General features: G+C 37.1%; 2 protein-coding genes across 4 annotated transcripts in view; one reads left to right on the forward strand and one right to left on the reverse strand.

The window, feature by feature from the left end:
• CUNH4orf46 (chromosome unknown C4orf46 homolog) lies at positions 1 to 5,771 on the reverse strand. Of its 2 annotated transcripts, none has more exons than XM_025874381.2 (2): positions 5,580 to 5,771; positions 1 to 3,347 (listed from the first exon to the last, which is right to left on the reverse strand). In XM_025874381.2, exons 1-2 carry the CDS (start codon positions 5,769 to 5,771, stop codon positions 3,192 to 3,194), a joined length of 348 nt encoding a protein of 115 aa, XP_025730166.2. In that variant the 3' UTR covers positions 1 to 3,191. The 2 variants fall into 2 exon arrangements, with proteins under 2 accessions (XP_025730166.2, XP_025730164.2); XM_025874379.2 differs by lacking the exon at positions 5,580 to 5,771 and adding an exon at positions 5,058 to 5,571.
• ETFDH (electron transfer flavoprotein dehydrogenase) overlaps positions 5,764 to 16,290 on the forward strand; it is a 27,962-nt gene continuing 17,435 nt past the window's right edge. The window contains exons 1-6 of one of the 2 annotated variants that reach the window (XM_073892420.1): positions 5,764 to 5,967; positions 11,048 to 11,127; positions 11,536 to 11,765; positions 13,039 to 13,120; positions 13,552 to 13,670; positions 16,089 to 16,166. In XM_073892420.1, the coding sequence (XP_073748521.1) occupies positions 11,544 to 11,765; positions 13,039 to 13,120; positions 13,552 to 13,670; positions 16,089 to 16,166 (501 nt within the window). In that variant the 5' untranslated portion in view covers positions 5,764 to 5,967; positions 11,048 to 11,127; positions 11,536 to 11,543. Of the gene's footprint in view, positions 5,968 to 10,986; positions 11,128 to 11,535; positions 11,766 to 13,038; positions 13,121 to 13,551; positions 13,671 to 16,088; positions 16,167 to 16,290 lie in introns of both variants that reach the window. The other variant, XM_025874377.2, reaches the window with a different exon arrangement.

Raw genomic sequence — 16,290 nt, forward strand, 5'->3', positions numbered from 1 at the left:
AAAGTAGTACATATCGTACTTATGATAAAGTTATAACAAAAGTTATAGGGAATCTTAGCATAGGGTTAAGCAAATAGATCAGAATAGAATAATGAGCTCAGAACCAAGCACTTATATGGTAACTGAATAACAGAGGGAGCATTTGAAAATACTGATACTTGGAGGAACACCAATACACATACAAAAATAAACAAGATCCCAAAATCACACCATAAGCAAAATTCAGATGGATTAAACACCTAAACATTAAAAACAAAAATTTAACTTTTGGAACGATGTAAAGGAGGGTATCTTTATGACATTTCCAAAAGACCCAGAAAGCACTTTTATGAAAAATTGGTAAGATTTTCATTAAAATTAAAACCATTTATTTCACAAAACTCCACAAATATAAAGATAAATCACAAACTACAAAAGATAGTTGAAACATAGATAACAGATCATTACTTAGTATTCAAATATGTAATACCTACAAATTGATAAGGGAAAGACAAAACATAATAGAAAAACGGACAAAGGTATGGCCTCAGAAATCACACACTGCGTTTCCTCAATCTCCTAGTAATTATACAAGTCAGCACTCTTCAATGTGTGAAACTATACAGGGCATGAATACCAGGATGCAGACTATTATGGCCCTCTGGAGGCTAGCTGCCACATACACAAAACAGTATTTTGTAGTGCTTTGAAAACATACATATGCATTAAAAATATAAGAACATAAACTAGAATATACACCACTTCTAGGACAATGGTTTACCTCTGGGAGAGAGGAAGGGATGGGATCAAAAAGGTAACAAAAGTTTCAAATGTATCTAACATTTACAAACATATGTAGATCCGAAGAAAGTATAGCCAAATACTAACATTTATTAAATCTGCATGGTGGGAATATATCCTCTAATATTTTACTCTTATGCTTGAAATATTTCAATAAAAGTTTTAAAATAATGAACCCAAAGAAATGGAAATAAAATTTGCTTTGAACACTTTTATTTCTGTACATTTTAAAAAACTGCACTTCTGATGACACATAAAAATATTTTTCTAATATCAAAATAAGTATCTCTTTGGTATAAACACACCATATGTGTTATTTTTAACTTAAAAAAATTAATCAAGAACTATGACTTAATATACTAAACAATTCTTTGTCCACCTATTTGTCCCCTTTTATAACCCCACTGTAGAGCTTTAGAATATAGTTCTGTACACATCTCCATATCTACAAAAGAATTAAGATCCATATCAAAGATGTCTATAAGTTATGGAGAACTAGTTGGCTTAATCACTGACACATATGACATAAACCAACAAAAAGAGATATGGGACAAGTAAAGTAGAACATTGTCATTAAAGGCAAATAATATGAAACCAATCACATCATTTAAATTTGATGCATTAAAAACAAAGTATCTTTAGAATAATTATATTTAGAATTTAGAATTGTTATGTGCAAAGTTCAAAGAGTAATAGTACAGAGCCATAATTTTGATAAGGCACTTTAAAGAGAACAATTGAACATACAACATCACAAAGCAATTAACCTGAGAAATAAACAGGGAGAAAAAAAAAAAAAATATATATATATATACATTCTTTCCAGACAGGCTTTTATTTTCTGAAGTAAAAGCTTTTTAAAAAGCATCAAAAAGAAAAGAAAGTATTTATCATATATTTTAAAAAGTTGTCATCAGTTAAATTTCAAATTCCCATAAAAAGAATGTTTTCCTTCAAGTCAGTGAGGTTCTGATTAAAATACTTTTTAGAAAAAGTTACAATTTTCACACTAAAAAACAGGAAGAAAAGACAGCTTTTAATTGTATTGTCAACTCTTTTATTCAACAAACATTTACTGGTTGTGTGACACTGTCATTGTTCTAGGTGCCGAAGATAAAGAAGACACAATCTCTAGTTCCAGTGAAGTTGGCCTAGTGGAGCTGGGCCAACACTGGTAACCTTAGAGTTACTTCCCTTGGTCCAGAAAATGAAGCTCAACTTCAAACTCTGGCATTCTTGGTATCTTCTTGGAAATCAAATAGAATAATGGTCTACCTGTTTTTTCCTATTGGTAACATTTTTTTTTTTCAAAAAAGAGTCACTGTTCAAAATTTATTTGGTATTTTAGTTGGTATGACACTTAAGATAGTTGGTTGCATTGTCTTTTTACATTATATGGCCATGTACACTATATTCTGACATATATGGTACACAAAATAAGATCCTTTAGGACAGTTATGCACAATACATGCAATATTGAATTTATACATTGGATCCCAGGACGTGACTGACTGGAAAAGATGGACTAGGCATGTCGGGTGTTGGGGGAAGGAACCCGAAGTGACATAACACACAGTAAACACACATCCGGTGTGCAGAGCACCCGCAGCTCTGCAGTACTGGCAGTGGAGCCTCTGAGACAATGGGGCTAACTTACGTTAACCAATTTAGGGCTACAAAGACAGGTATCATCCAGCATCAGGATACAGCTGCAGGGTTTGGTGAACCATTCCTATTTGGAACTTTAGGAAACTGATGTTTTTTCTTAGGCCATTTCAATATTACTTGAATAACAGATCAGATAATAAGGACAATATACATAACCTCCAACTAAAATCCTGTTGTAGTCTAGACAGTGAAGTGGTACATTAGAAAACTTTAAAACTGCAGCTCCTTTTGGATCCCCCAAAGTGTATCTGCACTCTTCTTCAAAGGGCCTCCTCCTCAGGAGTCAGAGTCACCTTCACAAAATCGGAAATTCCATTCTGTCCCAGGATGCAAGGGACACTAAGGAAGACATCATCTTTAATTCCATAGAGACCCTTAATCATGGTGGAAATTGGATACACCCGCCTAAGATTCTTCATTATACTTTCTGCCAAATCTGCCAAAGAGAGTCCAATGGCCCAGGAAGTGTAGCCTTTCAGTTTGATCACACTGTAGCATTATTAACATTATCTACTGATGAAATTAACTTTCATGAAAGAGTCTATGAAAGTTTAGAGGACAGAAAGTATTTAAAGATAAATAGTGGCCAGCATCAAAATAGCATCGGTATTCTGCTTTCCACAAAAGTGAGAAAACCACTCAGAAATTTTCATTCTGAATACACAGAACTGCTGGAGACAACCTGATACTTATGGTACATGTTCAAACATCATAAATGAGGAAGTATGTATTACACAGCCAAATCAGTTGTCAGGTTTCAAAGAATCATAGCCTTCTTTCAAGAGGTCCCGCCATGTTTTAAGGAAACGTGCATTTTCTGTACATTTGAAGGCAAGCTCTTCTACTTGAGCTGATACTACAGATGTGGCTTCAAGAAGTTTGGTTAGTGAAAATGCTGCCTGAAATTAAAAAAAGAAAAAGAGTCAAACAATATAAGTTTATCTTTCAGATTTTCATCTCATTTTATAAATAATCTAAAAATAGCTTAAAACCTTGACTTCCATGCCCAACTTATTTTCCATAAAAGTAAAGAAATCTTCAAATTGAAACACTAGCTTTTTCAGAGAACCAAAGAAATTATTTAGTATGAAGTAAGCGTTGAGGAAATACGTCTGCTGGGAAGATACCCATTATGCACCAGCCTTTTTTTTTTTTAACTTAAAGTCAGTACTTTTTTTTTTTTAACTTAAAATACACCAGGGGCACCTGGCTGGCTCAGTCATAGAGAGCAAGTGACTTTTGATCTCAGCATTGTGAGTTCAAGCCCCATGCTGGGTGTAGAGATTGCTTAAAACAAACAAACACACAAACAAACACAAAAACACAAAATCTTTAAATAGAAAAAAAAAAGAAAGAAAATACACTAGACTCATTTAGCTCAAAAAGAGGACTTGGATCCCTTGACACTAAGTACCAGATACCAGTATCTGAAGGATTTCATCATAAACAACTCACTGATATCTAGGTAACAAGAGCATTGTCCCACTAATTTTATCTGTGAACACTATATAGACCATGAAAATGTATAGACCAAAGAACAGATACTCTGAAGGGACAAATAACATCAACAAAATCAAAACAAACAAAAGCAGCACACAGAAAATATCCAACTCTTCGTGGAATTCACTTCTTACTCAAATGTTTTCTTCACCTAGAATATAAAATAACACTGTTTCTAGATAACCTATCAGCAGTCCATTCTACATATTCTCTTGATGCCAGTCTTGTTCAACAAAAGCAGAAGCTGTATCAGCACTTTAGTTATCTTTTTAAAAAAAATACTTATTAAGCAATGAGAGATAATCGAGTTCATTACCCAGTTTCCAATCTGCACAGGAGGGTCTGTTCCACAAACTTCTCCCAGGAAGATTACATCCTACATACCTCATTCACTTGACTCACCCAAGAGTCCTTATATACTGAAACTCCTCTGGGTGGGTGTGGGTGGGTGTGTGGGTCTGTGTGTGTGTGTGCGCGTGCGTGTGGCAGTGGAATTCGAGATTCAACAGAAACCATACTCTGCACTCCAGCCGTCATAGGGAGGGGCCTTTGACCTAGCCGTTCATGAAACCAATCTGGACTACAAGCGCCTTAAGCAAACCCCACCAAATGGGTGCAGCGCGAAGCAAGCCTGAGACAGGCAATCACAGCATTGCCAGCTGGCTCTGGCAGGTGGCCAACTAGAGCAGCGGGATCTTAAGACCCACGAAAAGAAATCACAGCCTGTTCCTAAGCACCAACAGACAAGGAGGAGGAATAGAGGGCAGACACCGCCAGCACGCGTCGGCGCAGCAAAGCTGCGTGGTTTCAGGTTACAGAGGATGATTGAAACCAGAAGGCGAGACAAAAAGAAAACAGTGAGGGGTGGGGCGGATGGAGGGATAACCCCTGACTCCTCAACACTAATTCTAAAGGCGGAGTCTTCAGGGATGGTGGACAAGGGGCCTCGGGTCTCCGGTTTACCTACCCACCCCCCCAGCCCACACCCTCAGGGGGCAGAAGGGCGAGATGCGGATTCCTGGTCCTTCCCTCCCTTGCACAGCAACGGTCTGTCTTCCAACAAGGGCCGAGTGGGGACGCGGCTCCGAGACCGGTCGAGCGACACTCACGTCTCCAATCTGCAGCTCTACTTCCTCCAGAGGGTCCACCGTTCGGCCGCTGCTCCTGCTCGCAACTGGCCAGCCCAAACTCACTGGAACGCCGGGGGAAGATGCTGACGAAGCGTCTGAAGACGAGGGAGAGGAAGGAGGCGGCGGGGGCGGCGAAGAAATTCGCACCTCCTCAGGGTCTGCCATTGAGCAGGGCAGGTACTGCGAAATCGGACCTTAGCAGCCGAACCAACACCAACTGTCTTTCAAACTGCTCGCGCCCAGCACCCAGAAGCCCCGCCTCCTCCCGCCTGAAGTCCCGCCCAGTCTCCTTGCGGGTCTCTGCCCAAGTCCGCGAATACTAGTCATGTTTTCGGGACAGCCAATCACCTTGGGCGGTTCATCGTTCCTGCGCAAAACTCCAGTCAGGCTCAGAAGGCGCTTGAGTAGAGGACTACAACTCCCAGAATGCTGTATGCGTCGCTCCCCCTCCCACTACTTTTGATGCGCGCGTATACCACGGGATCTGTGGGTCTCTCTCACCTGCACTCCCGCGTCCTCACCACCCCTTGGTGAGACGCAAACGGAGAACCAATCTTCAGCCTGAAGCCGGGATCGTGCTGGGACTTGGAGTCCCTTTCCTTTTCCTCTTTCGGAACGTGACCCGGATGTCTCTGCTGGCTGTAGCGTCATGTGCAGCGCCGGCGCAGAGCGAGAAAGAGGCGGGAGCACCATGAAGCCGAAGCCTTGGGCAGAGCTGGGAGGCAAACTTCAGTGGAGGTGTTTGTCTTTTTCGGCAGGTGATGGCGCCCCCCGCGGCCTAGAGGTCCAGCACCCGCGGAGAGCCACAGACAGCCCCTCCGTTGTGTCCCACCGACAGTCCTGGGACCAGTGAATATGTTGGTGCCGCTAGCCAAGCTGTCCTGCCCGGGTGAGAGGGAACTCCGGGCGGGGATAAGTGGAGGAAGGGCGAGGAGTTAGGGCGAAACGGACAGGGCTGCACCTGGGGGGATCTAGGCACCCACCTTTCTTCACCTGCTCTCCTGACGTCCTCAGGTTAAACTCGGGTAAAAGTCACGCTGTCTACACCTGGCAGTGGACCCTAGATTTCTCCCCCTAGAGTTGCCCCCATTGGAAGAATTGACAACTAGGCTAAAGGTCACGGGCGGAGGAAACTTATCAACACGGCCCTCCGGTGGAGTCCCGAGCTGAATCTTCCAAATCCTGGCCCTAACTCTTATCCCAAAGCTCGGGTGTTTTCTGTTGCATTGTTGGAAATGGATAAAATAATACTTGCACAGTTTTTCTTCTTGGTTGTGCCCTGACTTTCGTCTTTGCAACCATCCATCCTAGTCACAGCATGATTAACATCCATATGCGCTACCCGAGTCACCAGATTATATTTGGAGCCAGGAGTTTTTCTGCAAGGTCTAAAATTAACGTTAGAGGCTTATCGTGTTATGGGTGCTCCTAGAACCATCACAATGACTTGTGAAAATACCTCATTACTTCCCTTTCTCTTAAGCAAAAATAATAATGCAGTTGGATGGTCTTTGTTTTGTTTTACTTGAAAGTTTAAAAATTCAAAAAGATTCACTACAGGACCTTGCATTTTGTCACATTTGGCTTGGTTTTTTTTGGTTTAGTTTTTTTAATTTTTGTTTATAGAATAAACAAGTATACATATTGCAAATTCAAGGATGTTCTTATGTATATTTCATGAAAGTAGAAATTTGTCAGATTTGGCCACCATATGTTAAATTAGAATTTTATTTAAAGTTACTGATACTTGCGCATGTATTACTACACTAATGTGTAGATAACACTTTATGTTTTGTGAAATATCAAAGTAGTCAGATGCTATCTGCCCTATTGCCTAATTTAGCTGAAATCATTCTTGGACCAAGTGTTAATTACATTTCACCAAAATTAGCATTTCCATTTTCCAGGGATACTTAAATCATTGCCATTTGCATAGCTCAGTGTTAACACTACTGGCAACAAAGAGATGGACACAAATGGGTTGGCAGTGTGACTTTGATATGGTGATGTTAAGAGTTCAATGGACTTTTTGACCTTCTCTACTAAAATTCAGCCAAGGTGCCTAATTGTTCAAATATCCAAAGTGGAATATCAGATTGTTTTCAGAAAGGGAGTAAAGGTTGTGACTTTTTAATTTTTATCCCGTGGGGGAAATCAAACTACCAAGTTCCAAATATTTTCAAGAAAATAACTAGCTGTATAAGCAGTAGAATTACTTTTATCTGATACCAGATCATCAGTTTTCAGCAGCAAATGATAACTTCTACACACTAAACTACAATTCATCATAAGACAAAGATTTTAATATCTTTTAATAATAGTACAAATTATTTAATAAATATTCTTTTGAATGATGATAATGCTATATTTGAACTCTAGAACTGAATTCTCCTATAATATCTTTATTTATGTGCCTTATGTACATTTTTTCAAGACTTAGGATATGTGAAAGGTTACCTAAAAATTAAAAAATTATTCCCGATACTATAATTTTCAGTATGCCTTTGCAAGTAGAGAAAACTAGTTTCCTTGCCACTATAAGATTATCAAAAACAGATTTTTTTAGTGTTTAAAAGCCTTTAGCTTAGAGTTCAGCTACTCTGAATCTCTTCCCTTCCTACATTCATCATAATCTTTAATTATTGATGTCTGATGCCAGATTTTTGCTTTAAAAAATTATTTTATTGGAAAGAGTAAAACATAAAAATATGTTAATTCTGCAATTAGGTGCTAAAGAATAACTAGCCTATGCCAGGCTGTTATCTCTCCATTTAATCAGAAAAAAGAAAGAAAGAAAAATCTTGTTTTCATCACAGCTCAGTTTCCATTACTTCACAAATCATTTCAAATCCAATTGTAGTCTCAGAGCTTGACTGGTGTTCGAAGGATTGAGAGCCTGGGTGGGATCGTCTGAATTCATATGTATCTACTGTAAATGGGCATTGTAGCTGCCCCACAATTTTCATAAGGTCATGAAGGATAAGGTGTGATATTATAATTGAAAATTCTTAGCTGTTCAGTATATCCATTAAAATGTAAATTTTATTACATTTTACATTTCAAATCCATGCAAAAGTTTTTGTTGATCTTTACTAATTATTTGTTATAGTCCATGTTTAGAAACTTGTTCATTTACAGATACATGCTTCATTATAAGAGACAAGTTAAAAACGAGGAAAGGCCTCATTATTTTTACTGTTCTATAACCCAGGTTAGTTTTTGGAAATTACACCAGAGATTTGCAGGTTCCTAAATTACAGTGAAAAATGTAACTAGGAAGATACCTATCTAGTTATCAAATATGTATTGGCCACTTGTTTTGTGTAAGAGTTATACTAGATCCTGTACCATAATATTTCCAAGACAAAATTGACCATAGACTTTAGAATTGATGGTCTCCTTTGTTTTTGTTTTTTTTTTTAAGATTTTATTTATTTATTTGAGAGAGAGAATGAGATAGAGAGATCATGAGGGTCAGAGGGGGAAGCAGACTCCCCGCTGAGCTGGGAGCCCGATGCAGGACTCGATCCCGGGACTCCAGGATCACGGCCTGAGCCGAAGGCAGTCGCTTAACCAACTGAGCCACCCAGATGGGATGAGAGTTAAAATTACTTGCTGAAGGTTTCATTACTGTTAATGAATTCAGACACAGTGTAGACAGACTCCAAAACCTATGCACTTAACCACTGTCTTTTTCCATGTTGCCCTTTTGTATTTGTTTGTTTTGTTTTTAATTAATAAACTTAATTTTTTGGCAGTTTTAGGTTTAAAGAAAAGTTGAGCAGAAAATACAGTTTCCATGTAACTTTCCCCCATTCCCTTTTAACATCTGGCATTGGTGTGGTACATTTGTTACAATTGGTGAGCCAGTTTTGATACATCATTGTTCAAGTCCATGGTTTATATTAGAATTCACTCTCTATATTGTGCATTTTATGTATATTTGACAAATGTGTAATGACATGTATCTTTTCTTGTCTCTCATGACCTTGCTACTTTCAATATATATACTAGCCAGGCATTTTGTAGAATGTCCCTCAATCTGAATTTGTCTGATGATTTCTCATGTTTAAACTGAGGATACAGATTTTGGGGAAGTATGCCACAGAAGTAAAAAGCCCTTCTTATCCTATCAGGGAGCGTGTGATACCAACATGTCTTATTGCCAGTAATGTTAAACTTGATCATTTGATTAAAGGGTCTGCTATATTTCTCCACTGTAAAATTAATATTTTTCCCTTTTGTACTCTACTTGTTGGAAGCTAGTCACTAATTGCAGTCCACACTCAAAAGTGGAGAAACAAATAATCTGTGGACATGGCAACATAATCTTTTATACTTTGACTTTTTCTGTTAAAACCATAGACCAAATGGAATTCATTTTGATAGGAAGAGAAAGGTATACGTTTTTGCAAATGAATTTCTCCCTATCTTTGACCATTTAATGAGTAACCCTTTCTTCTCCCTGATTAGAAATGGTATTTTTAGCATACACCAAATCCTTATGTGTATTCTATTTCTGAACTCTTTATTCCTTTCCTTTCCTTTGATTATTCTATCCCTTCTCCTATAACAGACTTTTAATTACTGTAAGTCCAAATATAAGTTTTTATATCTGTCAGGGCTATTTCCAAGGGAGTATTCTCTGTCCTTTTTTTTTTAATATAATGGGATAGATGTATCAAGGAGAAGAGTACCACAGAAAGGAGACAGAAATTAAAGATACAGGTGAAAGCTAAGGCTTCAGATGGAGGGATGTCCCTATGAAAATGGGAGGGATAAGCCTCATCATCAGTAATCTAAGTGAAAAGATATCTGTTATAACCTGAGAAAATGAACAGAGTGGACACAAATACAGATTACTTTAGAGGTTCTTGCCAAGGAAATAGTAAAGTTCCCACTTAATTGCTTCTTTCTATTATGTTTGGTGTGTTAGGGTGTCTGCTTCAGATAGGAGAAGGAAGAAGTAGAATTGAAGGTTTAAGGAAAACAGAGGTTTAATGAACATTATTGCAGATAAATCTTTGCACATTTCTGTTTATTTCTATTTGCTAACTTGATGAATATGTACAGATATTGCCATATGGGAGAGTCAGTTTTTTAAAAAGCTGACCATAAAACCCAGCTTGCCCACATTGTCCCAGCATAGTCATTAATACTGCCCATTTTTACTCTCAAAAGTATCCAGTTTAGGGAAGCCTAGGTGGCTCGGTCGGTTAAGCGTCTGCCTCCGGCTCAGGTCATGATCCCAGGGTCCTGGGATCAAGTCCCATATCAGGCTCCCTGCTCAGCAGGGAGCCTGCTTCTCCCCCTGCCTGCTCTTCTCCCTGCTTGTGTGCACACGCTTTCTCTCTCTGACAAATAAGTCTTTTTTTTTTTAAAAAAAAGTACCCAGTTTGGTTGATAAATTTTCTGGTCATCCTATTTATAGGTTAAGCTTGATATGAGCTAAACTGAATAAGTTAGTTTATTAGATACTTTTTAAATATAGTTTGAAAACATTGCTTTATGAGAAGAAGCTAAGTTGTTCATCTAGGAAATAGTACAGTATATTTCAGGTCATATCACAACTAATGGCTCAACAGCATAGATCTAACTATTCACTGTCTGCAGTGTTGATATGGTGAGACGATAAATACAAATTTCCAAATATAAGACGTCTCCTGGAGTCATACAATTTTAGATCGAAAAGGTACCTTAGAGATCATCTAGTGACCTTTTTCTGGGTGAGGAGACTGAAACCTAGAGAGGGTAATGATTTAAGGTCTTAAGGCTAATTATTAGAAAATTAAACCAAATCTGATTCCCAATCCTAGAATTTTTTCCTTTAAAAAAAATGGTTTTTTTAGTCTACTCCGAGGGAAGCCAATTGAAAAAAATGATACTAATGTTTATAATTTTTGTGCAGCATATCAGTGCTTTCATGCCTTAAAAATTAAGAAAAATTATCTACCTCTGTGTCATACAAGATGGTCTTCAACTTCTGTTGTACCTCGAGTTACTACCCACTATACTGTTTACCCCCGGGATAAGGACAAGCGATGGGAAGGTAAGTAATAATTTCCCTAGAAGTGTTGAGGCTTCTCTAGAGACTTTGTATCATTTTGTGGAAATATTTTTCATGATAATATAAAGTCATCTAGTAATATTTCATAGCTTTGCCCAATCTATTACATATTGATGCTGAGATAAGAAAATATCTGCGTAGTTTGTAGTAGTAAATCTCAAAGCCAAAAGTTGGTTTATGGAAGCAAAGATAAGATATACACAGGATCAGAACCTAAGAGAACATCTAATTAATATATTTAGTATAATTCTCATACAAAGCAGAAGGGCAATTTCTATAAATGCTCTAAAGCATAGTGAGTGTTTTAACCCAGTTTGTGATTAGTCATTTTAACAGATTATAGTCATCCCAGAATTTTCATGTATTTTTTAAATCATTTTTTCCTCCCAGGAGTGAACATGGAGAGGTTTGCAGAAGAAGCGGATGTAGTTATAGTTGGCGCAGGCCCTGCAGGACTCTCTGCAGCTGTTCGTCTAAAGCAGTTGGCTACTAAACATGAAAAGGACATCCGTGTGTGTCTAGTAGAGAAAGCTGCTCAAATAGGAGCTCACACTCTCTCAGGGGCTTGCCTTGATCCACGTGCTTTTGAAGAATTATTCCCAGACTGGAAGGAAAAGGGAGTATGACAAACTGGTTTTTATACAAAATGTAATCTTTATCGTATCTCTAGTTCCAAACTACTAGAAGATGGAAAACCCTTTTTATGTAATTCTGTCTCTTAAAGGATTGTTATAGATACGCATTTTTTAACTTAAAAAGAGCCAAAAAATTGAATCGTATCAACTATACTTATAATTTTAAGATATTAACTCATATACTCGTGTAATGTCTTCTACATGTTGTATTTATGTACTGGATATATGAGAAGGTCTTAGCTTGAGAAGATACTAGAATATTTGTACCAAATAAAACACAGCATTTTGATTTTGAGAGTATTTCCTAACTTGTTCCATAGGTGTTTATATCATTGTTCTTAATAAAGTTTTATGTAAATTTCCTGGGACATTGTAATATCTAAAACCAAAGAGGATAATCTAATCATATGTTCTAAAGAATAAATTAATATGGCCTCTCATAACCTAAGAAGAAAAGGCACTGGTATGATATGCCGAGAACTGAATGTTAATTTTACTGCTTTCATAATTTGTATGGCTTTGGTTAAAATCTTACACGTTACATATCTTAGCTTTTTCTTCTGTAAAATGGGTTATGTTATGCCTGCCAAGGTTAGAATATTCACTACCTGTGAATATACTTTGTAAAGGTCAAAAACTACATGATTTCTTTATTTATTTCTAGATGGAGTAAATTGAATTCCCAAAGTTTCATCTATGCTCTTCTTTCTAAAATGCCAAGATCCTTTAAACTAGAAATACTTTAATTATATCTAATTAACTTTCTCTTTTCAATATTATACCAAAAATAGATATTATTGAATTATTATTGACATAGCAGTTGCAATAGAAAAAGGTTTTCAGAGCCCTATATAACTGAGCAGGTACAATCCATGACACACCTGTTAATTGTCTGTATCCAAAGGAAAAATAAAACTTCTCTTATGTTTTCATCAAGCAGGAAGTTACAACTTGGAGCAAGCACCTAGGCTAAACTCCCACAGAGACAGGGAGACAGGAAGCCATGTCCAAGATATCTCCAAGGCCCCCAAGAAAGATTTCTGGCATATAAAACTGGTTTATTTAGATTCTAAAAAGGTTCCCATACATCTCAAAGAGACAAAGAGGATTTGCAGTTCCAAGTTTTCTAAAGGAAATGATGAGAGAAAAGTGAGGAGAGTAGTTCACCTTCCCTTTTGACACAGTTTTTTTATTATTTGTATTTACCGTTACGAATATGAACTAAAAACTTCCTTCTCTTTCCTTCTTTTGTTTTTAGGCTCCACTTAACACTCCTGTAACAGAAGACAGATTTGGAATTTTAACAGAGAAATACAGAATTCCTGTGCCAATTCTTCCAGGTAAGGTATGATAAATATGTGTAGACTCATAGAATTCTGTACCTGGAGGGAACCACATTTCATCTGGTGAAATCTTTTCTTTTTACAGATGAGAAAACTGATGCTCGGAGATTTGAAGGACTGACCCAAAGTTATATAGCTAGCTTGTAGTAAAACAGGACTAGAACCTAGTTCGTCTTCCAGTCTAGAAGAATTGAGATAGCCTTGTAAGGCAACCCAGAATTTTAATGTAGTGTTGTAATGGTTTTTTAATTTAATACTTAGAACTCTATGCCAAAGCTGTAGAATATAAGTGAAATTATGACCATAGGATGATGTGTATATTTACACAGAAATTACACATTGCTTAGAATTTTTAAATTAAGTATTTATGTTTTTGAGTTGTTTTACCGATAAAATGTCAGATTGGTAAATTAAGCATGTATTTGTAGGTCTTCCAATGAATAATCATGGCAATTACATTGTACGCTTGGGACATTTAGTGAGCTGGATGGGAGAACAAGCAGAAGCCCTTGGTGTTGAAGTATACCCTGGTTATGCTGCTGCTGAGGTTTGTATAGTTGTATTTTGTTTTTAATATTTCTGGGAAATAATCTCTTTTTCTTTTGAATATAAACCAAAAATGGTACAGAGGTAAATAAATATTTTAGAAACCCATAGGATTTTAGAATTGTAAGATTAGAAGGAATCTTGGAAAGATCTAATCCAAAGAGTACTTGAATTCCTGATCTTGTAGGCATATATATCATGTGATTGTCTTTTATGACTGAACACCATCATCGGGGATGAGATCATCTCTATCTGACGTTTGGATTGTTGATAATATTCTCTTTCTTCTATTGAATGGAAATATATCTTCTTTTTTACACTACATAGAACGAATCAATGCCCTCTTCCAAGGACAGTTTTCCAATTATAATTATGCCCCACTCTCTTCTTCCCCACTTTCACTCTGCTGTTGTTTTCGTTCCTAGGTTAAATATTATCAGTTCTTTCAGCCATGATGTTACATTAGTTTGAGTTCCTTCAGTATTCTCAGTGCACTCTGAATGCATTGCCTTTTTATGCCCTTTATAAAGTGGCATCCAGAATGAAAAAACTACTTCAAGCCTAGTGTAGAGCAGGGCTCTTGCTTTCTTCACTCTAGAAACTGTTCTGTTAATTCTCTCCAAATAACTCTTTTGGCACACGTATCATAGAGTTAACTCTCATTAAGTATTATTGGGGAAATGATTAAAAATAAAATCTCCTGCCAACCCAGAAAAATCACCTCTATAAATTATTAAAAAGTTTTATTATTTAGTAAGCATTAAACCAGGACTGCAGTGCATGTCACAGGCACTCTGCTAGGGAGATTGCCAAGACAGAAAGAAATCTTACCCTCTTACATAGCCACACAGATACAATCCATTACATACAAGTTAGTTGTCTTTATCGAGAGAAAAAAATAAAACTTCTTGTAATTTTTTGACAAGCAGGAAGTCACAACTTGGAGCCAAGCACCTAGCCCAGACTCCTATGGTGACAGGAAAACAGGACACCATTCTTTTTGGTGTTCACATTTCAAAAATGTCTCCGAGGCCCCTGGGAAACACGTTTCTGAGGTGCAGATCTGGCAAGAGTCTTAAATAAAACTTTTAAAAACATTCCTATATCTCAGAGAGACAAAGAAAGGGTCTACAATTAACTTTTCTAAAGGAAATGATTGGAAGAATTGACAGGAGGGGGAGGTTTTTTGGTTTGGGCCTCAGGGAAAATTCAAAAAAATTTTTTATTTGTTTTTACGCTTACAATATGTAAGTCAAATAAAACACATAGGTCCCTGTATTATACTTGCTGCTAATACTAATTTTTGTTTTCCCAACTCACACACACATATACATATATGTGTGTGTGTGTGTGTGTGTGTATACATACATACATACATTTGGGTTTTTGGACGCAAGTGTGGGTTTTTCATTTCTCCTGGTTAAAATGTTCTTGACTAGGATTAATATCAAAATCACAAGTAGGTGGTTTATAGAATCTATGATTTTCAGTTTTTGTGTACACACACACACAAACACACACACACACACACACCATACACACACAGTCTCATTAACTCTCCTCTTTTCCTCAGTCCCTTAAAGATCATCATCAATAGATTAATGTCAGGTTTGTCAGGTTTCTTTGTACTCTGAGCCAGACTTCAGTTTTAGTTCAAAGCCACATTATACTGTTGATTCATTTTCAGGGTATGAAATAAAAGGTTTATGTTTTTCTTTTCATCTCCATTGCTGCTAATCCTTGCTTTACCTTTCCACTCCTATGTCTAACCTATATTTTGTACTTCCTATCTAAAGGGCATTTTCCTCCGGAGAGGAAACAGAAACTAAGTAAGAATTATAGAATATTACTATTTCTCATCCTCAGAATTACAATTTTGACCAGTTTTCGCCAATCCTGCTTGCTCCGGAAATAAACTTTAATCACCTTTGGACTATCTTGAACCTCTTTGTGTTTTGTTTTGTTGTTTCCTTTCCTTTGGTTTTTTTTTGGGGGGGTGCATCTCAGCTCATTTGGAACAGAGGCTTTCCTGACACTATTGTCTTCCCACCCAACACTGATGGTCTTCATTTGTTAGAGGCCCTGATTTCAGGGTCTGTATACATGTTTTTGATACCTGATCTCTTCAGAGCTCTTTGTTTATTCTCACTGGCTTCTTTAGTGACCTCTGTAGTAGCTTCCCCCTTTTCTTCTTCATCAAGGTTGTGGCATTTCTTTCATTTCCAACTGTTCGAGCTATGTTCTTTTATACTCTCGAAGGGAGTATCTTTAAAACATGTCTCTTTTTTTTGCCTAAACATGTTAAAACCTGTTATTTCTGTAATCTGGAGAACATGTTCACTTTCTTAAATATCTATTGCTTCTTTTCAGGTTGGTTATGAATCCTCTAAGGTGATAACCAAATATGTTTTCATTTTAGGTACTTTTTCATGAAGATAGCAGTGTAAAAGGAGTTGCCACTAACGATGTAGGGATACAAAAGGATGGTGCACCAAAGGTAAACATTTTAACAGTTATGCGCTTAACAAACTGACAAAAAAAGAATCGACTTAAATACAATAATTTAGCTTTGCTACAAACTGCACATTAATAAAGTGTATGTTAGAATATAATTATTAATG

Source organism: Callorhinus ursinus, unplaced genomic scaffold (assembly GCF_003265705.2).
Source record: "Callorhinus ursinus isolate GAN/ISIS: 27379988/994484 unplaced genomic scaffold, GSC_fseal_2.0 scaffold4, whole genome shotgun sequence".
Lineage (NCBI taxonomy): Eukaryota > Metazoa > Chordata > Mammalia > Carnivora > Otariidae > Callorhinus > Callorhinus ursinus.